The sequence below is a fragment of the Zonotrichia leucophrys genome, chromosome 7 (assembly GCF_028769735.1).
Source record: "Zonotrichia leucophrys gambelii isolate GWCS_2022_RI chromosome 7, RI_Zleu_2.0, whole genome shotgun sequence".
Lineage (NCBI taxonomy): Eukaryota > Metazoa > Chordata > Aves > Passeriformes > Passerellidae > Zonotrichia > Zonotrichia leucophrys.
This window is the reverse complement of record NC_088177.1, coordinates 12,413,344-12,434,762: the sequence shown is the minus strand read 5'-3', so window position 1 is coordinate 12,434,762 and position 21,419 is coordinate 12,413,344. Positions and strand designations below refer to the sequence as shown.

General features: G+C 45.1%; 2 protein-coding genes across 55 annotated transcripts in view; both read left to right on the top strand.

The window, feature by feature from the left end:
* The window catches only part of MAP2 (microtubule associated protein 2), a 223,801-nt gene extending 216,265 nt beyond the window's left edge, over positions 1-7,536 (top strand). For 29 of the 43 annotated variants that reach the window (XM_064717816.1, XM_064717825.1, XM_064717834.1 and 26 more), the window contains 4 exons: positions 443-535; positions 2,046-2,127; positions 2,619-2,731; positions 3,372-7,536. In XM_064717816.1, the coding sequence (XP_064573886.1) occupies positions 443-535; positions 2,046-2,127; positions 2,619-2,731; positions 3,372-3,587 (504 nt within the window). In that variant the 3' untranslated portion in view covers positions 3,588-7,536. The remainder of the gene's footprint in view (positions 1-442; positions 536-2,045; positions 2,128-2,618; positions 2,732-3,371) is intronic. The other 14 variants (XM_064717855.1, XM_064717858.1, XM_064717859.1 and 11 more) reach the window with 1 other exon arrangement.
* Positions 7,537-14,762: 7,226 nt separating this feature from the next.
* The window catches only part of UNC80 (unc-80 homolog, NALCN channel complex subunit), a 122,682-nt gene continuing 116,025 nt past the window's right edge, over positions 14,763-21,419 (top strand). For 7 of the 12 annotated variants that reach the window (XM_064718786.1, XM_064718785.1, XM_064718790.1 and 4 more), the window contains exons 1-2: positions 14,763-15,101; positions 16,383-16,431. In XM_064718786.1, the coding sequence (XP_064574856.1) occupies positions 15,010-15,101; positions 16,383-16,431 (141 nt within the window). In that variant the 5' untranslated portion in view covers positions 14,763-15,009. The remainder of the gene's footprint in view (positions 15,102-16,382; positions 16,432-21,419) is intronic. The other 5 variants (XM_064718796.1, XM_064718792.1, XM_064718791.1 and 2 more) reach the window with 1 other exon arrangement.

Genomic DNA, 21,419 nt, shown 5'->3' with positions numbered 1-21,419 from the left:
CTGGATCTGGGATTTCTGCATCAAAGGCTGGAGTGCTGAGCTGTGGGAAGGTGGGTTCCCATCTTCTTGTGGCCAGTTCAGTAGAAACACTGAATATCCCTCAGTAGACCCTAGGACAGGCTGTCCAAAGACCAGGCCCAGCCTAAGCAAGCACGGAGTTCTTTAATTTTTTCAGGGAAAAGCCGCCTCTCATACCTCCCAGTATAGAACTTTCCCCTTTGTATCTCACCACCACTTTGTGAGGTAGAAAAAGAACAGTGCAATGTATTTACAGATGCTGTGTGAACATACTAAGAGATTGACAGGGTTTATTTTCTCACATTTCAATATAAGTGTCAGAAGAAGGAGTCACTGTAGGAGGCAAATTACCCTGGTTTCCTTGTCCTGCACCCCCAACTGAGTGTGTGTATGGTATGTGTAAGTTACCTCCAATTCCTTTTAGGTTAGGATTTTAAACAAGAAGATCGATTTTAGCGATATTCAGTCCCGGTGTGGTTCCAGAGATAACATCAAACATTCTGCGGGGGGAGGAAATGTAAGTAGTATGGACACCCTGGGAACAGGCACTTCCACTGTGGTGAAGCACCTCACACAGGCAGAAGCCTCTGTCTCCCTTCCTCTGAGCACTGCTTTCCTTCTTGCTGCTGTTTCACGTGTGAGTTTGTCTGGTGGTCGCGTGAGCCCTGTGTTTGCGGTGGTGGCCTCCTGATCTTTCCCCACAGAGCACAAAACATTTTCAGAACTTGGACAGGGAAAGGAAATTATAAAAGAAGGGTTATCTGTAAGTGATAAAAGAAGGTTTATCTCTAAATGATAAAATAAAGGTTATCTCTAAATGCCCAAGTGAAAGTGCAGTCTGAGCCAAAATGGTTCAGTGCCTTTCTTTCATGGGAGGAGCCCAAGAAAGTAATTTCCAGAAAGAGACTGCAGCACACAGTGAGACTCCAGCCTCCCCACTGGGCATTTTCTGTGCACCAGTTCTTCCTCAGCTAACCTTTCAGTTATGTGCATTCAGCAGAGGGAAAGAAGAAAAATAAAACAGGAGGACAAAGAAAGCTCAGAGAAGAGGGTGTGATCAGCCAGCATGCTGAGTGCTGATGTCACAGCATCCTTCCAGTATAAGAAACTGACGTGACCCAGGGTTTGACCAGACACCTCCTTGTTTTTTTGGGCACACTGGAGTAGCAAGGTGGCTATGACTGCCCTGATGGAAATGATCACCCCTGAGACAGAAGAGCTGATGGTGTGGGCATGTCTAATCCAGGCAGGGTCAATACAGCAGCCAGTGCTGGCCTAAGCCACTGGGGGTGTGGTGAGCAAGCCAGTGGCATTGCAGTTACCCTGGAGCTCCTGGCTGGCTGTGACTTCTTGGGGCTTGCCAGCTCAGTGCCCGTGGGCCATATCTTGGAGTTACTTGGGAATGTCACTGTCTGTCTGTTCCCAAGCTGGGCTCAGCACAGCCATGGCAAGGTGGCAGCAGGAGGAAGGAGGGTGCCTGACTTGCTGCTCTGCAGTGAGCACTGAGCCAGCTGGCTGAACCTCAGCTGCTCAGGTACAGCAGCAGGAGGCACATGTGTAGATTACTCAGACTCTGCATAGTGGATTGACAGGAAATGGATACCATATATAGATGCAGAAAAATAAAAAACAGATGGTAGAGAAGAAAGCAGTCACCAAAATATCCTGGTTGCCAGGATGCATAATCGAGACAGAAGCAAATGGGATGGGTCCTGCTGTGTGCAGGGCTCTGGAGCACCCACTCTGAAAGGAGGAGGCTCAGAAACATTTTAGAAAGAACCCACAAGCTGATCTCCTTCATCCTCCTCTTCATTTTGCTAATAGTAAAGCTTTAACCCAGCTTTGTCATCTCCCTAGGTGGGAGGTTTCCTCTTTTGTGGCATGGTCTGTGTTCTACTAACCATTTCTCCTTTTCCAGTGGTTTATAGAAGCCTCTCACTCTTTCTCTGCAGAGCTTGGCTTTTAACATAATTTTTTATTTTATTCTTTTCATTCCTGTAATTTTTGTATGTGTGCACTTTTGGCAGGTACAAATTGTAACCAAGAAGATTGACTTGAGTCATGTGACTTCTAAGTGTGGCTCGCTCAAGAATATCCACCACAAACCAGGTACTGTGGGAATTTATGGGTTGTGGGACAAAACAAGAACTCAATACTGTTATTTGAGCTCAGAATCATGGATGATACTGTTCTCTTTTACAGTCAAAGAGAAAAGAAATACTCTTTAGTAATAAAAATACATTACTTAACTAAATATATAAAGACATAAAGGTATGAGACCACCTAGTTTAGGGAGGTGATGAAAAAATACTGCCAAAGGATGGTGCTCGGCATAAGATTGAAATATAGGCTGAAGTCAGTGAAATACTTAAGCATGTGCTTAAATGCCATGAAAACCAGTAGGACTGCAGCACCTGCTTACAGTTTAAATATATGTTGAAGATTTTATGTTACTGAACATGCAGAACATCATTCTGTGCTTCTTAAAAATCATTAGATCTCAACTAAAAGGAAGATAGTGTGACCTGAAGCATGAGTGCGCTCACACTTTCTCCTGCGCCATTTCAATTTTCTAATCTGTGTTTCCTTTTCCTCTGTAGGAGGTGGGCGTGTGAAAATTGAGAGTGTGAAACTGGATTTCAAAGAAAAAGCTCAGGCTAAAGTTGGTTCACTGGAAAATGCCCACCATGTACCTGGTGGTGGTAACGTCAAGGTAAAGGAACAGCTGTCAGAAAAGGCTCCCACTGTGCCCCTGGCCCGGTGAAATTACTAGAGCTCTAAATTCACTGCTGGCTCTGAATTGAGTAGGAAACACCTGTCTGTCCTCTTTCAAGCACACTCATATACCAATTTGTTCCCTTGGAAATTTGGAATGACCCATCTTGTATTTGCATCTAAGCTGAGAGTGAAATGTCATGTAGTTTGTGCACTGTCTTTTCCCCCTAAAGTCCCTTGTCTGGGACTGAGGGACAGCACAGATATGAGGTATGATCTGTGAGGAGGACTCCATTGTGAAACAGGAGGAAAACATCCTGAAAGTAAGATCACTCCCACAAACATTTGAAAATACAGATTTTTAAAACAAATCATAGTGCCCATACAATGCTTATGATATTTGTACAGCTAGGAACTTCTCTTTAAAGCATCCATCAGAGACAGAAATGGTAAGAGAATGTAACATAGTACACCAGTAGCTATTAAACAAGGTGAAAATACAATTTTCTGAGGAGCAAAGAAGCTTAGATCCTTCTAATGGTTTTTAAAAATAAGCAAAATGATGCCCAAATGATGATCTATAACAAGGTAATTTAGTGAACATATAATGTGTGAAATTCTTTCTTTTCCTGGAGCAGATTGACAGCCAGAAGCTGAACTTCAGAGAGCACGCCAAGGCCCGTGTTGACCACGGGGCTGAGATCATCACGCAGTCACCGGGCAGGTCCAGCATGGCCTCGCCACGCAGACTCAGCAACGTCTCATCCTCCGGAAGCATCAACCTGCTTGAATCACCCCAGCTTGCTACCCTTGCTGAAGATGTCACAGCAGCCCTTGCCAAGCAGGGGTTATGAATTTGCTCATTTTGCATTGTATGAAGTAATAATATTTAGGCATGAGCTCTTGGCAGGAATGGGCTCAGAGCAGGTGTCACGTTCATTCTTTACCATGTCTAAAACTAAGTTACATCCCAAGACTTGTAGTTACCATACAGTTTAAAAGAAAAAAACAGAAAAAAAAAATAAATTCCATAGATGCAGAAATTGGCCTGACCTCCATTTACAACAGGAAGACACTGGCTTTATATGGGTATACAGCGGTATGTTACATTGGACAATTATTGTTGCTCTGCTCTGTCTTGCATGGAGTACTGTAGTATGATAAAAATGCATTTTTACCTTTCATGTGCCTGAAGGCCATCCACCTCTTTCTGAAGAGCCTTGTTAATATCCCAAGATGCTCATTTCACAGTTCTTTTGATAGATGGGGAAATAAAAAAGAAAAGTTGCCCATTGTAAGTTATTACAGGTTAAATTAATGGTCTGCTTACCAGAAGGAAGGGCATATAGGGAAATTCAACTTTAATTAAAAAAAAATGTTTCTTTGTATAAATGAGTAGAACAAAAGTTGAATTAAGTTATTAACATTTTTTGAACCTGGTTAATTATGTCAGTGTATAGCTGAAAAGCCAATAAATTATTTAAATAATAACTAAAAATACTAGCTGAAAACATTTGAATTGTGCTTTGGGAAGTGACGTAAAAAAGCTGCTGAAAGCGAGCGCTCATACCCCAACAGACTTGTGTCTGATTAGAAAAGTTGGTTAAGCAGCTAGATTTGTGTGCATACCACCAGTTCCACATTCTTTCCATCTGTTTGATACAGTATTATAGATATATATATTTCTCTGTGGCCATTTGTGATACGCCCTCCTCATATACTTGAATATTCTACTTCTTTATTCACAGTATCTGTGTCTCTTGCACCCTTTGGTGTTGCAATTTTAGGTATGTAAAAGTAGATGTTAGCAGGGGTTTTTTTCCCTATTCATAAGAATACATTTAAAAAAGATGAAAATTGTAGCATGAAGTTGCTTTCTGTAACAACTAAAAGCCGTGACCCTGTTTTAGTGACAGATGCAAGTCTATTCTGTGATGCTAGAAAAAGGATTCCTTCCTTCTTCCCTTCCTTTCTTCACAAAGAAATGATTTTTGTGGGGTCCAGATGTTTGTCAAAGAGTCTCCAAAGAAGGCTGAGTTTGGACTACGGATTTTTAAAAAATCCACAATAGTTTGGTTCTTTCTTTCGTTCTTTCCTTTCTCTCTTTCTTTCTCTCTCTTTCTCTCTCTCTTTCCTTTCTTTCTTTCCTTTCTCTTTCCCTCCCTTCCTTCCTCATCTTTTTCTTCATTCCCATAGTAACAATGAATGTTTGATTTATTGTTTTTCTTTTGCTAAAGTTGAAACACAGAAAAAATATTAAGATGTTGTTTCCACTCCTTTAGTGATGTCTCACATGTACACTCAGGCACTCAGATAACAGTGATAATCATAGCAGAGATGCCTGTAACTAACAATATATGAATAAATAAAAATCAGCTCCCTAGACTGGTTGTCATAGAGATTCATCAATTAAATAGGGCATCTTAAAATCTGAACAAAGTGGAATTATATGGACTATAAAAAGTGTAAGAAAAAATGTGCATGAAAGATAAAAGGCAGATGCACAACCAACAGATCTAGTGGAGTTACCTGAGAGAACACTGGTGATGGGGATGATCCTCAGCAGCAGATCATCACCTGCTGGTGCCCTATGTACATGAGACATGAAGGAATGAGCAGTTTACATTCTTGCAGATTGTTTTATCTTTTCCTTTTGAAACCTCCTAACTGAACTTTGCACTGTCAGTTGAGCTATACTTGATGTATGTATTAGGTTAATGATGTGGTTTGGAAACTTTCAATCTGTTCTTTTTCCTTCTTAATTTTCATGTGTGTGTGTATGTATGTGTGTTGGGGTTTGGTCTGAAAAGTCTCACAGAGATTTTTATGTCTGTGGAGATTCTAAAAATTAATGGCACAGGATTCCCCATCATTACATTCAGGTAGTAATGCAGTTACTGGTCAGGAAATATTCAGTGGGCCAAAGTGGGGTTTTGGCTAAGCTGCTACAGCAGTACAAACACAAAACAGAGTGGTTAAATCTCTCAGACTTCTGAATATGAACTTCTGACAGCCCCACACATGACATTTCAGCTCTGCAAAAAGCTTTTTCACACAACAGAGTACCTAACACTGTAAGTCAGTTGTTTCATATAAAGGACAGTGAGTTTAGAACCATCCCAAGTGCAATTGGAGGATTCTGATTTCTGCCTTGTATTTGTTACACTTCTGCTTAAAGTAATCCTAAGAATTCACATGGAAACAGCGTCAAGTGAGGTGCAATAAAATCTTCTTCCCATTTTTTCAGAAAAACAACAGACAGAAAGGAAAACTGACAGTATTTGTATCACTTTGCTCTGATTATGCTATCAATAATATAAATTAGCTTTGCAGTGGTTTTTCTTTCTATGCCTTTTGCCAGTGTAGGAGAAAAACTTGGTACTACTGAACCTCTGCTCTCTGAACCCGAGCAGCATCTCATGAAAACAGTGTTAATCTGAGACGCAAGTGTTTTTATTCTGCTTTTAAAATTGGCATACTCTAGAAAATAAGGCTTAGTTAATCCACCTATGAGTCCAAAGTTAGAGTGTGTAACACACCAAGTCATTTATTTCATGCATTAAAATGAGCTTTCTTGTTTTGACTGAAGCAAAGACCTTTGTAATCATTATCATCCTTCCATAGAAAGAATCCTAGAATGCTGTGGAGTTAGATAAAAAGAAATTAAGAGTTTTGTGCTTTTGAATAATAATTAAAAAAACCAAGTTATATTACATGACTCTAGATGTTCACTGAAAAGCTCATATTAATCTTAACTTTCTCAAGAAGAGTGTTCGTTTTAAAAACAACAGTTTGTAAATATGTAATGCCCACTAAAGAAGATAGAGCCAGCTTCCTGGAAACTGCATCTGTTGTGTTTCTTTTCCACAGGCATGTTGAGCCAGCAGGTTTGTTGGGTGCCTGAGACCCAATTGTGTAACAAAGCAGAGGTAATCCAGACAAAAGGAATGGTGAAACCTTGTTTGGGTACCTAGGGGAGCACCCCACATTTAATAATCCATCGGGTTGTAGAGATGAAAGAGTGCTTCTGCCTCATCTGCAGAGTTCTGTTTCTATGTAACCACAAGCTGAAACAAATCAAAGTTGAGCAAACCTCTGTCCAGCAAGAGTAAAGGAAAAACTCAACCTGATGAGGAAAATTATGAGCCCACAAGGGCAATATATATTTTCACTGTACAGCAGTAAATGGAATTAATTATTCAGTCCTCTGCTATGGTACAGTAGTAACCTCATCATGACTGCTCACACGTCTAAGTTTGCCTAAATACATGACTCAAAGGGAGTCAAAAGGCAGCCTGTGTTGGCTACCACATGAGCAGAAGTTTTTTCCATGCTGGAATAAATACTGTTTGAAACCCAAGTATATGTCCCTTCAAAGGCAAATGCCTTGAAGAGTAGATCACATTAGCTGTGAAAATCAGTGCTGGTAGATTTCTAGCCTAGGTGTCTGTGAGTTCACTCACTAGTCAGATTGCTAAAGCAATTCCCTCTGCAACTCCAGCAATTCCCACTGCAGGAAGGTAAATTAGTTTCACACTGGGAAAAGTCAAGCGTATAAAAGCCACTTCAACTTTAGCAAAGAGAAAAAGCCAACAAGTAAACATGCTGTTTGCTGGGATATCAAGGAATACAGTCTGCTGTTACAAACCTGTGTTTTTTCTGATAATTCTAGAGCCTGTTACCATAAAAGAGGCATTTCTTGAATGGCTGGTGGTAGGTAGTTCATGTTTTTCAATCCAATTTGCAATTGTATTTGTTGCTGTATAGTGATTGTTTTGCAAAATAAACTCGCTTGTCATCTAATTGCATGTGTTACCTTCGTGTGTTTGTGATCCAGCTCCTCCTGAATCCAAGCCCTGCACATCCAGCACCTGCTGGTATGGCCCTCAGTCTGCCCAGAAGCAGTCACAGCAGATCCAGTTGTATTGTTCAGCCAATCCCTTTCATTTTTATACAAAAGGATCAGTTTTTATGGCTTGCACCCTCTTCTGCGGGTCAGTATTTCTCTACTGGGTGCAAATTTCTTCTCTGAGAGGGTGATTCGACATTGGAACTGGCTGCCCGGGAGGTGGTGCAGTCACAGTCCCTGAAGGTGTTTAAGGACAGCCTGGACGTAGCACTTGGTGCCACAGCCTGGTTGACAAGGTGGTGTAGGTTCATACTGTTGGTTGGACTCGATAATCTCAGAGGTCTTGAGATGATCTACCAACCAAACTGGCTCTGCGATTCTGTGGTCAGGACATGTGATCGAGGTCCCTGGATCAGGGATCCCTGAGAGCCCTGGTACACCAGGGAAATGGTGGTCCTGGGCTGCCAATGTGGTGTGGCCACACACCGGCCCTCAGGCTCCTTGTACACCACAGAAATGGCAGCTCCGGGTGCCAATGTGTCACAGTCACACACCAGCCCTCAGGGCCCTTGTACACCAGGGAAATGGCAGCCCCAGGCTGCCCATATGGCACGGCCTTACACCAGCACTCAGGGCCCTGGTACACCAGGGAAATGGTGGCCTCAGGCCACCCATGTGGCACAGCCACGCACCGACCCTCAGGGCCTTTGTATACCAGGGAAATGGCTGCCAATGTGTCACAGGCACACACCAGCCCTCAGGGCCGTTGTACATCAGGGAAATGGCTGCCAATATGTCACAGCCACACGCTGGCCCTCAGGCTCCTTGTACAGCAGGGAAATGGCAGCCCCGGGCTGCCAATGTGGCATGGCCACATACAAGCCCTCAGGGCCCTTGTACACCATGGAAATGGTGGCCTTGGGCTGCCAATGTGGCACAGCCACACACTGACCCTCAGGGCCCTTCTACACCAGGGAAATGGCTGCCAATGTGTCACAGCCACGCTCCGGCCCTCAGGACCCTTGTACACCAGGGAAATGGCTGCCAATGTGTCACAGCCACGCTCCGGCCCTCAGGCTCCTTGTACAGCAGGGAAATGGCGGCCCTGGGCTGCCAATGTGGCATGGCCACACACTGACCCTCAGGGCCCTTGTACACCAGGGAAATGGCTGCCAATGTGTCACAGTCACACACCAGCCCTCAGGCCCTTGTACACCAGAGAAGTGGTGGCCTCAGGCCACCCATGTGGCACAGCCACGCACCAGCCCTCAGGGCTGTTGTACATGAGGGAAATGGCTGCCAATGTGTCACAGCCACACACCGGCCCTCAGGGCCGTTGTACATGAGGAAAATGGCTGCCAATGTGTCACAGCCCACACCGCCCTCAGGGCTGTTGTACATGAGGGAAATGGCTGCCAATGTGTCACAGCCACACACCGGCCCTCAGGGCCGTTGTACATGAGGAAAATGGCTGCCAATGTGTCACAGCCACACACCGGCCCTCAGGGCCGTTGTACATGAGGGAAATGGCTGCCAATGTGGCACAGCCATGCACTGGCCCTCAGGGCCGTTGTACATGAGGAAAATGGCTGCCAATGTGGCACAGCCACACCGGCCCTCAGGCTCCTTATACAGCAGGGAAATGGCAGCCCCAGGCTGCCAATGTGGCATGGCCACATACCAGCCCTCAGGGCCCTTGTTCACCAGGGAAATGGCAGCCCCGGGCTGCCAATGTGGCACAGCCCTCAGGGCCCTTCTACACCAGCAAAATGGCGGCCCTGACCTGCTCGTGTGGCACTGGCCCTCAGGGCCCTTGTTCACCAGGGTAACGGCGGCTCCGGGCTGCCTGTGTGTCGTGGCCTCCTTCACCCACCCGCCCTACAGATGCCCTCAAGCCATCTGGGCATAGCAGGAGCACATGGACAGTGCCAGGGTGGTGAAGGTGACAGGAGTTGGGGCATGGGGATGAGCTTTTGGGTCTGTCTTGGAAACTAACCAGGAAACAGCACAGGCTTTGAGGGGTGCTTGGAGTGTGTCATCGTGGATCCGGGGTGGATACTCAGCACCAGCCTGAACTCCAGCCCAGGGGAGTGCAGTTTTGTGCTCTGGGTGGAACGGAGAAATCATAGATCGGTTTGGAAGGGGCCTGTCCCTGATAAGTCACAGCTGTACTAATTCCCAAAGAAGACCAGCCTTGCCCTTAATGGGTTGCAGCTGTGACTAATAAGTGTGATAAAAGGGTGGGTTGGGGCACCAGGAAGAGCCTTGACAAAGAGGAGCCCTACGGAAGAAGAAACAATCCAGAGACACAAAGAAGAACAAAACAAGGGAGAGAGTTGCTGTTGTAGAAGATTTGTTGTGAGGTCAGCCTGGGTCTGGTGGAATTTGAGCTGCTGTTGGAGCCTGCAGTCACAGCTGAGCCAGGTAAAAGCCTGTGGTCAGAGGCAGCAGGGGAACGCTTGCAGACATATTCCAGCAGGAATGAGCAGCAGTCAGGGTCTGTCAGAGAAGCCAACAGCAGGAGTTTGCTGCTGTCAAGAGTCAGGATGGCTAAGCTGTAAAGGAAAGTAAAGCAGGACCCTTTTCAGGTTGTTAATGAGAGTCAAATACAGCCGAAAGCAGTGCTTTAGGTATCCCAAACCTTCAGCAAGCTGGACTTCACACACAATGCTGCAATGTCCCTAAGTAAATGCTGTCAAACGACCTGAAGGAATGATAAATTATCCAATGGCAGCACCCTCCTAAGCATGCTTAGGTACAAGGCAGAACTAATGCATCATCTATCTGTAGAAAGGGGAAGGATTAAGAAGCTAAGAACAAAAGGGTAAATAATGATTTAAGTATTCACAGCTAGAACAATGGTTGAGGACAGCTGGTAAGAACCTGTTTGTCCCTTTCACACTGAACAAGGAAGAGATGACATTTCTGTGATTGTTGAATCTTATTAACAGCATATGATAGGTGATCTATTTCATAATTTTACTAGTAGATTGTGGTGATGGAGTGTAGGTACACAGTTTGTGGTGATTGGGAGTGGGGCTGTGGCTGAGCCTCATCCCCAATTGGTTACAGCTGTGAGAAGCAGGTGAGCAGCATTGAAGGTAATGAGACACTTGGCACTGACCAACCACCAAAGGGAGCAGAGGGCACACAGGGGCACTGCATCAACAGGAGGTAATAAAGGCTGGGCTGAAGAACCAGGGCAGATGCCTAAAGCCTTCTGAAGTGGTGAGGTGTTACTCTGTGTGGGTTGAACCTTTCTGAAATTGTGTTGTGATATTCTGTGTATTGTGGTTGTCTCAACTGTGATGTGTGCTGAGACATTGGAGCATTGAGATGAGTAAAACTTGTGAAAAAAAATCTTGATAAACTTCTTGTTATTGAAAGGGAAGGAGGCCCAGGAATCCTGCTGCAGTGTGTGTTAGAGGTACAGAGCATCTGTCCATCCTGTGCCTGTCTCAGCTCCTGGGGTGTTCCTTGTACAGGAGGAGGGCAGAAGGTGAGACATGGGTAAGAGGCAGAGGGCTTTCCACCTAGAGCTCTTTGGCCATGCAGAAGTCCCAGCTGCTGGGATTTTCAAACAGTGTGGCCTTGGTAGAGAGATTCCCAAACCTGGTTTTGTGTGAGCACCCTTGCTATGGACAGAGAAGCATGCTGGGGAGGAGGTGCTCAGCTCTCTCTGAGGAACAGAGAGGAAGGCATGTTTGGTGACTCAGTGGCTCAAGAGATCCACACCTCCTTTTCTAGGAAGAAGATAAAAAGGTTGGGTGGGGCAGGGTTTGAGGGGAGGAGGTTTGTTGCCTTTTTGCCCCAAAAGAAGCAAAGGTTTTCCACCTACTACCAGAGCATGGTGAGTCCTGAGCAAGGGATGATAATCTGATTGTGAAAACTGAGTTGGTTGTTTTTTTTTTTTTTTTTCCCCCAGTCTTGTCCAGATAATCCCTCCAGGTCATCTCCAGGATTTTGTTCCCTCCCATCCTGTCCTATCTAGCTGTGCCTGTAGTGCATGGAACTGAAGTTAAATGTCTATGTGAATCTGTTTTGTTGCTTGAACATTATGCAAAGGCAGTCATTTTCTGTGTGGAGGGCTTTTGCTTCTACTCTGTTTTGAGGTAGAATTCTCAGATGCATGAGTGCTGTGCCACTCTACTGGCTCTACCTAAATGTGGCTGAGGGGTTAAATATCTAACTGCTCTTGTGGAATCTGATCCAGCTGAACTGCAGTCCACTCCTGCCTGAATTCATGCAACAACAGCAGCAAAATGTGTCATTTTAGGGAATCCTTGCAATTTTAATGATTATTTATCCTTGTCTCTGAGTGCAGTTGTTGTTTGAGCAGGGCTAGCCAGAAGACCTGTGAAGGAGACTTCTGATTAACCTTAGTTGAAGTGTTTTAAAAGCCCTTATATAAAAAACAGGGCTTTCCTAGGCTTCTCTCAATTTTTACATTCCTTCTCCCTGACAGACCCATATGGGAAAGGGTAGAAGGAGTGACATCCATCAGTGCTGATCTTCTGTGACTGCTTGTCCCTAGAGAGAAAGGGTTTTCCTTCATGATGGGTCTGCTCAGCCAGGACAGAAGCCTGCTGACAGCCAGTGGAAGAGTAAGATCTTGAGGATATGGGCAAATAAATGTTTTTTTCCCTGCATTTAGGAATTCTTTGCAGTTTTGCTCTTGGAAAGGCTGTTGCAGAACAGAATGGCTTGACATGCTCTTGAGAGCCTGGATTCTGCACACAGAGTTCAGATAAATAAGATGTGAATTCTTAGGAGTGTGTACAGCAGGGAATGATTAGGAGTGGGAACTTGGAGAGCATAACCATGGAAACAAGTGCAAGGCAGTGAGGTTTGAGCAGCTCCCTGCTCTGAGCACTCCTGTGTGAGGTGGGGGCTTCAAGCTCAGGTTCTGCTCTGCGTCCCCACTGTGCTATCCTGCCAGCCCTGACTGGTTCTGGATCAAGACTAAATCCTGCTGTACTGGATTGTAAACAACTGTCTGATGAATAAAGGAGTGATCAAGCAGAATCCTGTGGTCTGGAGGCATGTCAGGCTCATCCTGCCTGCAGTGAGAGAGGAAATGGCTGGTTAGTGTCATGGGCATCTTCTGTGACTGAGCAGTTGGCATGGGCTAGGAGTTGTTGGAGTAATGCAGAGTTTTCTTCACTTTTCCCTCACCTGCTTTGGCTTTTTGCAGTAGTCTTGATCATTTTGAAGAGACTTTCTGCAGTACTTTTGATCTTTTTGCAGGCAGACTGACCTGTGTTTCTGTGCCAGCCCAAGGTGCCAGAGTAGCCTAGGGAACAGAGCACAGGTGAATTTTCAGGACACTGCTGTTGTCCTACTATAATGGCCTCTCTGAAGACTAATTTTTTCCTCTCTCTCTCCCAACTGTAAGGGAAGGCAGGGGCTCATTTACAGGACTTTACCTTTGTAGCATCCACTGTAGTGTCAGTATTTATGTGTGGTCAAATGCGAACTGCATATCTGAAAGTCTCTGCTGCAGAGAAAGTCTCGGCAGCAGAAATTCAGTATAGAGATAAATAAAATCTTCCAGATAGTAAAATTTGTTCTTCTCTTACACATGCAATTAATTTTACTCACAGAGATACAGATTGGTTCAGCTTTGTGGTGGTGGGCATTGTCTCCAAAACAAGACGAGAACAAAACTTGTCTCTAACCACTGTCAAACTTAATGTAAAGTACCTTTGCCACCTCCTGGGTTTAGTGCTGGTCATGGCCTGTCTGGGTTTGAGATCTGCATCTTTGTGCCTGCAGCTCTTGTGACAGAGCCAGCAGCTGATAACGCTTCCTTTGCTCTCTGATTTGTTTTGCATCAGAACTTTAAACCTCTGTACAAATAAAGGGATTTATGTGCCTTTTGTGACTGGCTGAACAGCAACATGCTGCACTCAGATGGCAAGCTTGACTAGAACTGCAGTTTGCAGTTCTATTTCCAATTACGACAAAGTAAGGATAAACAAAATTCCAACAAGTGATTTAGTTTCCCCTCAGTGATGGGCTGTGTGACCTCCACTTGCTATTGGCTTGTGGAAGGGCAGAGCACTGGCTATGCACAAAGAAAAGAGTAAGGAAAAGAATCCTGAACTTCAAAGCTATTTGTTTCCTCTAAAGAGTCTTCATATAAGCAACAGAATGTCACTTTTTTTTTTTTCCTGTGAAAACTGTTTGGGATGAACTTGCATTGGTCTTTAAATTTATTTTTTTCGTTATTTGTTGTAGTATACCATTCTTAGGTAGAGAAGGAGAGCTAATCTATCAGTGCCTGAGAAATACTTGTAGCAAACCTGACTCCAACAAGTGCTTGTTTAGTCAAATCAGTCTGGTGTCTAATTGGAAACACCAGTAAATCTGCTTTGGCACTTCCTATCCTCTCCACTTCTGCCTCAGCTCTTCTGTGTAAGAAAAATCTGTGGAATAACTACCGCAAAATTCCTCTGTTCCCACCACCTGTTGGATTAGGCCCTTTTCTGACCCAGAGATGGGGTAACAGAGAGAGATTTAAAAACTTTTATTCTATTTTCAGTCTCATGTGAAGAGTGAGAATGTAGATGTTACATTCACTCCATCACAATTAGAAGCCAACTATTTCTTAATTACAGTACATGATAAGCGTTTCTTGGCCTATCAGCTTTAGCTCTGCCATGCTGTAAATGCCTTAAACCATCTAATCATCTGGAATTACCTCTCGTGGGTCATGATACAATGCGTCCTTGATAGTTCTATTTCTCCAAAGTCTCCAGTCTTATTTGCAAGGCCACCCTTTGAAACTTGTTTCTAGTTCCATTTCTCTCTCAACAATGTCTGTCCCATTCCACGGCATTTCTAGGTCGGCATTCCTTACCTCAAAGTTTGCATAGAGATGCACGCACTGTGTGAACTTTCTTTCCGGCTTTGAGAATTCTCTACGGACCCATTTCCCGCAATCACCGACCTGCACTTTCAGGGGGGGTTTGTGCCTTGCTGCCCTTCTCAGCCCGTTTGAGAAGGAAGAAGAGCGGATAGGAAGGGGGATGGAGGGAGGGAGGGTCTCTCCCGGCTCGGCAGGCTCCGGGATGCTCCGGGAATGCCTCTCCGTGCCGGGGCTGCCCTGTTGCTGTGCGGGAAGTTTGGCGGGCGGCGCCTCCTCCCGCCGCCCTCCCCCGGCACCGCCCGCTCCGGGCACCGGGAGCTGGCCACAGAGGGAGGTGCTGAAGGCTCGGAGGAAGCCGAAGGACGCGGACATCTTCGCTCCCCCTAATTTCCTCCTCCCTGCCTCCTCTGCAGCCATCTTGCACCGGCGGGGCTGAGGGAGGGGGCGGGCTGCGGGCAATGGAGGGGAGAGGGTGAGGAGTTGCGGGGGCCTGAGGCGGCCATGGGAGATCCCGGCTGGCGCGTCTGCTGAGGCTGCGGCAGCTCGCACCGGCACCATGGTGAAAAGGAAAAGCTCCGAGGGCCAGGAGCAGGAGAGTGGCCGCGGCATCCCTCTGCCCATCCAGACCTTCCTGTGGAGGCAAACCAGGTAAGAGCGGGGCGCTTGGGATGCGGCTGCAACAGGGCACTGCGAGTGCGGAGGGGATGCGGGCTGCCCCTGTGGCGGGGAGGATGCAGTGATTACTGCAGCTGCGATGTGAAGCCGTGAGAAAAAAAACAACCCTGGTTTTTTTTTTTTTTTTTTTAACTCAATATAGAGCAATTTGTGTGTATCAGCTATGGGAAGACGTCTCAAGGCAGCTTAACCTAGAGGCAGTCCCAGACAGCTTCTTGCTTTGACTTTAAACCATCCGTGTCTGTTTGTCCATGCACGTTTCCCTCCATCCCTGTCCCGTGCTCCCCATCCCCTCCGTCCCCCATCTTTACGAGAACTCACGGAGGAGCCCTTGTAGCAGAGGCAGCATCCAGCAGTGCTGCACCAGACCTGCAGCTGTGCTTCTCTCTGTATTTGCAGCTGTCCTGGAAGTGCAGTCTGTGCTGAGAGAGGCCAGCGTGCAAACAGACGTGTCCCAGTCTCCCCTCATTTCCCAGGGCTGCAGAGTGAGGGATTGGACATGTGTGAGGGGCAAGCTGAATGTACATCTAGTGCTTTATGTTCCTTCTGAGTCCTGTCAGCCTCCTGTCCTAGCAGGATTCTAGATTGAAAACATTGTGGGGGAGGTTGGAAGATTTGAAGGTTGTGGCTCTAATTTAAGGCCTCACTCACAAAATCCCCTTATGCCACAACCAGCGTCCTTCAAAATAAAATTTAAAAAAAAATAAAAACTGCAGTAAGGTGACCTGATTATTTTTTTTATATTTACTCTGATCTCATTCTGGAGGAGAATGGTAGAGGGTGAATGTTCTCTACATACAGCATACAGGCCTGCACTTCACCATGAGCCTTCCACATCAGCAGCTGTGCAGAAAAAATATTTCATACGGAGCTGGCAAGTTGATCTCTGGCTTAAAATAGAGGCAAGGCAAAGTTTAGTAATATGTAACTAATTTTATACAGGATATGTTAAAAATATTTCACTGAAGTAAAATGGCTGAAAATTGTCTGCTGGAAGATTTTATCCCTGGGAATGTGTGGGCTGAATTAAATGCCTCTTGGCATATCGGGGTGGGCACTTCTTCTGGAAAACATAACAGCATTTTTCAGATATCATCAACAGGTATCTGAACATAGTTTTGGCTTATGTCTTCCTTTACAATGAGTTTGTCAGCCTTTTGACAATGTTCTGACATGAGAAGAATCCTAAAAAATAACTAAGAAAAATACATGTTGATGTACTGGATCTCTAATGCTGCTTCTCCTTTCTTTCAGTGCATTTTTAAGACCTAAACTGGGGAAACAATATGAAGCTTCCTGTGTGGTATGTACATGTGTCTGTTTTTCAATGCTTGTTGGTCACTAAGTTTTCATGCAGATCAATCTGACCACAGTGCTGATCAGCAAGGTGCTCAGCTTGCACCAGAACTGGGCTTAGTCCATTCAGCTTCATTTTGTAATTCTATCACATGAAGGATTTGAAATTGTTCCTATACAGAGAATCTGCATATCATGCCCATCTTAAGACAAAAAAATTATTTGGATATTAGTAATAACTATTTCATTAGTGGAGCTGTAATAATGAAATAAGTAATGACATAGACAAACTGAGCCATGACAGTCTGAGTCTAACCTTGCAGTTCATCCTGTGTGGATGTGCTTTTTGCATGAGACTGATGTAATTTCAATTTGTGATTGCCAAAGGTGCTTCAAGCTTATAATAAGGAAAATCTAAACAATACTAACAGGCTTTGGGCAATACTTTTACCATTGTGCAACATGGGAAACACTTCTGCTGGAAATTAGAGGGAGCATATCTTGTCAGAATTATTAAGGAGAGGCTATTATGCAGATATAAATAACTATTATTTCTAAAAGTGCTTCAAATAAAGCCTCAAGTTACTGCCAGAAATGAGGAAAAGGGGAAGACATGAAGCAAGTTCAAATAAGATGGCTATCTAGAGAACTTCAGAATTCCTTGAATGGTTGCTGGTCTTTGGATTACTTAAAGTACATTAGTCAGTTGCAGCCAAACTTGACAGAGTGGAAAAATTTTGTCTGGACATGTATCTTAATAGTTTAAAGTTCTTAGGTCTCTCTGCAGCAATTTTCTGACTTCCTTCTCACAAGGCATTATGCTGGAGAAGCTTTATCTGTTGCTGAGTCATTTTCTTCTAAGAAATCCATAAATTTTTCAGAGTTTTTGCTAGATACCAGATAGAGATAGAGGAGTGCTGGCTTAGTGTGTTGGTGAGTAAAATGCTCAATTCTAGCATATGCAGCAGTGATAACTGGTTTCAATGCCCACTGACAATATCTGGAAAATGGAGCTTGTTGTTTTATGTCCTTTACCAGGAGTGGAGCACCTCTAACCTGGGGCTGTGGCTCCTTCTGTGGGCTCATTCCTGTTATTATTGTGTAGAGGGGCAGAGCTCCCTGTGATGTGCCTGTAACTCCCTTTGCTTCCTGCTGTGCTGTTGGCGTCAGGTCCCTGAGGATAATTCCAAAGCACCTTTCTTCTGGGAGCACGTACTGGAATTTACTGAGTGTAAAAAAAAAAAAAACAAACTACACCCAAAAAAACCCCTGAACTGTGAGACAACATAAATTACATGCTTCAGCCAAGGTAAAGGGAGCTCTGAAAGCAGGCATTTTAAAAAGATCCAATAAATTTCCACCTCTTGGATGAGGAACTTGATTCTTCTCCGGTTCTTCACGTAATCATTAAATTATGGTAGAAACTTTTCAAAGGTGGAACTTAGTTTTGAGGAATTTGTGGGTTACAGGTTGAACTGACTTTTGCTGCCTTCTGCTTCATCCTTTTCCTACTGATGTGCCCACACCTACACATTCTGCATTATCCAGTGTGGCAGCAGAGTGCTGCAGGCATGGGTGAGACAGGGTTCTGGAACTTGACAGGTACTTGACTTGTCTTCTGAAACCTCCTGCTAACTATCTAACACCCCTGTATTGAGTGGTGTGCCTAAAAATCCTGTGCACCTGTTATAGGATCTATCCTTTGTAATTCTCTAGCCAGAATTGCTGTAGGTATGTCTATAGGCTGAGGCTTGAATTCTTCTGTTCTGGTTTGCATTGGCCATGGAGGAACTCAAATGTTTTCTGGAGGATCCTGCAAATTCCAAGTTTCCTCCTTTTCTGGGTTTTTGGGGTTTTCTTTTTCTTATTTTTGAAAATGTAATTATGTGTTTTGATATTATGGATAATTAAAGTATAGCTGTGGAACAAAGTTCAGAAAGAACCTTTATTTTTTGATCCAGCCAATGGATGTGGTTGCAGAAAACTGAATTTCTGTGAGTAGTGTTTGGCATCTGTGTTTCACTAGCTGTGAATGCTTATATTATTGCTTTGTTTATTAAACAATGGAGCCTTGCAATCCCTTGTGCTATGAACTCCCAGGTTCCTGGATCTTTCCAGGAACCCTTCCTTGTTCAGTTTGTGGTGATTGGGAGTGGGGCTGGCCCAGCCTCATCCCCAGTGGGCACAGCTGTGCAGGACAGGTGAATGCTGTTGAAGGGAACGAGCCATGGAGTGCCCAGGGGCACTGACCAACCACCAAAGGGAACAGAGGGCACACAGGGGCAGGGCAGCAACAGGAGGGGATAAAAGGCTGGGCTGAAGGACAAGAAGGGCAGATGCTTGCAGCCTTCTAAAGTGACATGATCTTACTCTGTATGGGGTGAAGCTTTTTGAAATTGTGTGGTGATGCTCTGTGTATTGTGGGTGTCTCAACTATGGCATGTGCTGTGACAAGAACAGATAGCCTGGAGATGCCTAGACAAGAGGTACAGGACAGAGCAGTGACCCTCAGGCTGATCCTGGTCACAAGGTATTTGGCAGCGCCTTTGGTTCTTGGTGGACGTGAAGGTAAAAGGAGAACAGCAGCTGTGGGAAGGCAGCCAGACAAGGCTGGCCACCATTCCCTGTGAAAACAGCTGTCACCACGAGGCTAAAAGGAAAAATGCTTGTGTAAGTGGTCCTGAGGGAGCTGAACACACACACAGCCCTGCTGAAAGGGCCTGTTTCTCCAGCCAAGGCACCAACTTCCCTCTCTATCCCCTTGGCAGATGTTCTCTATCTGCCTTTGGTGTGGGGGGTGTTGCAGGCTTGAGCAAGCCTGCTGTAAGTAGGTAGCTGTTTTCTTAGCCAAGCTGCAGCCCTGAGGCTGTGGCTCCAGACATACCCAGAGCATGACAGGGTCTGTCTTCTGACTCACAGGGAGCTTTTTCAGACGGTCTCATTCAGCCTTCTTGTTTGAGCATGGAGCTCCTCTCAGCTGGAGCAGCAGTTGCTTAGTTCATGCAGAGTGAAAATTAGGTCTTCTGCCCCTGCAGCAGGTCCTGAAAGAGAAGAGTCACAACACACTGAAAAGGAGGCTCAGGAGCAACACAGAACCTTGCATCTTGAGTGTCTGGAGAGAACTCCAGGCAAACTCCTCAGGAAGGCTTGTCCAAAGAACTGCATGTTCCTGTTGGGCGTTCAGTGGTTTCCTTACAGCAGCTTTTGTGTTTGCATTTTTTCTGGCAACATATGGTACTTCTGTGTCAGAAGCTTCTGATCAGATAAACTATTCCAGAAGCTAATCTTTCATTGCAGTACAGAAATGTTTAGCTTTGTGCTCAGGACTGGAAAGAACAGAAGAATCTGGTGGCTAACCACAAAGGGAAATCTTCACAAGGGCTCTGCGGCCCAAAATGTTGCGATAAATACAAGAATAATTTAAAGATGAAATTGCAAACTCCTTAGCTGCCTCTTGAGTTTCTGAAGCACACAGAGAGTGGGGCAGATCTTGCAGAAGGCAATTGCTGGGGAACTTTCTACCTAATGCCATTGAGGTACCCAGGAATGAGACCTTGAATAGAAAGCCAGGGAGCAACAAGGTGTTTCTGTCACTTCAGAATAGGGTTGGTGTTCCCAGTGATTTTTTGTTTTCCCCTCCCCTTGCCCTGCAAACTGAACAGCTTTGTCAACTCTAGTAAGGTGTGAGCTTATGGTTTGGCCTCTGCTGGAGGTGAGGTCATTCAATGCAGTAAGGGCAGCACTGTTGCTTGGCAGCCTTTCAGGGAGCTGGTCCAGCTCACTAAAATGGGTGGGAACTGCTTACCTCTGCACTGACCTTCCTTTTGGCTTCTGTAGGGCTTGGCTTGGCTGAATGAAGGATTCAGTGAGCCCCAGAGCTAAGGGATGAGTGGAAATAGGAGTGTTTGGCTGGAGCAATGACTAAGGAGTGGTCCCTGTCCTCTTTTGATAAAAATAAGTAAAACCTCATGTTTGTCACTGGCTCTTTCCAACTTTGTGGTATTTGTAACAATGCACCTCTTGTTCTTCTGGGGATACTTTGCTGCTTTGCTCCCTCCTTTTGTTACGTGATAATCCATTTCCTGGGATATTTACTCTAAACCTCTGTCTTTTTACCAACGCCCTCTCTGTCCTCTGTGAATCCTGACTGGAGCAGAATCAGGCCTTACAATGGGAAGTTTTCTCCCTGTTCTGTTTGGGCTCTCAAAGCATCAGTATCCCTTCATTTTGCCCCCATTCCTGAGCTGATAGGATTGAATAGCAGGAGACTGTTCCTTTCACATGCTTGTGGTCCCCAGCAGATCACTGTAAGGGTGAGCTGAAGCATCCCTTCTCTGGTAGACAGGTTATCCATTCCCGGTGCTGAGAAACACGTATTGCTGATAACATGACCCATGGTGCATTATTTTTGACTAATCCTCAGGAAGCCAGTGTTTTTTTCCAGGTATCACAGCAAATGGCCTCCAATTTCAGCCACTTTTGGTCCACAAGGAAAGTGTATTACATTTTCTGACTGCATCCTGGTGTTTCAAGTAGGTGGGCAGTCAGAAAATGCAATACCAGTGTGCCAATAAGGTACCAAATACCAACACTGGTGATTGTTTGGTATCTCTAAAGCATAGATGTGTGTTTCTGTGCCTCTGAGCAGGACTGGGTGCTGTAAAACTACAATGGTGAGGCACTGTGCTTGCACCAGGACACCCAGCTCATGTCTGCCCACACCAGCAAACAGGGCCCCAAAAACTGAGAGAACAAATGTGCCCAGCTGCTGGCACAGGCAGGAGAGTGCCTGTCAGCACAGGTTAGCATGCCATGCTTGGGAGTGGTTGCTCATTCAGGAGAACATGTTTTGGCATAATTGTTTTGCTCTTCTTCTTTGTAACCAAATTTATTCTCATTACCACCCCCTCAATTTTACAGGAGAAAAAATTGGTATGACTGGTGTTGCAGGGGAAGCTTTGTGAGTCTGGAGTGAGGGGCTTTGGAAGCATCTTT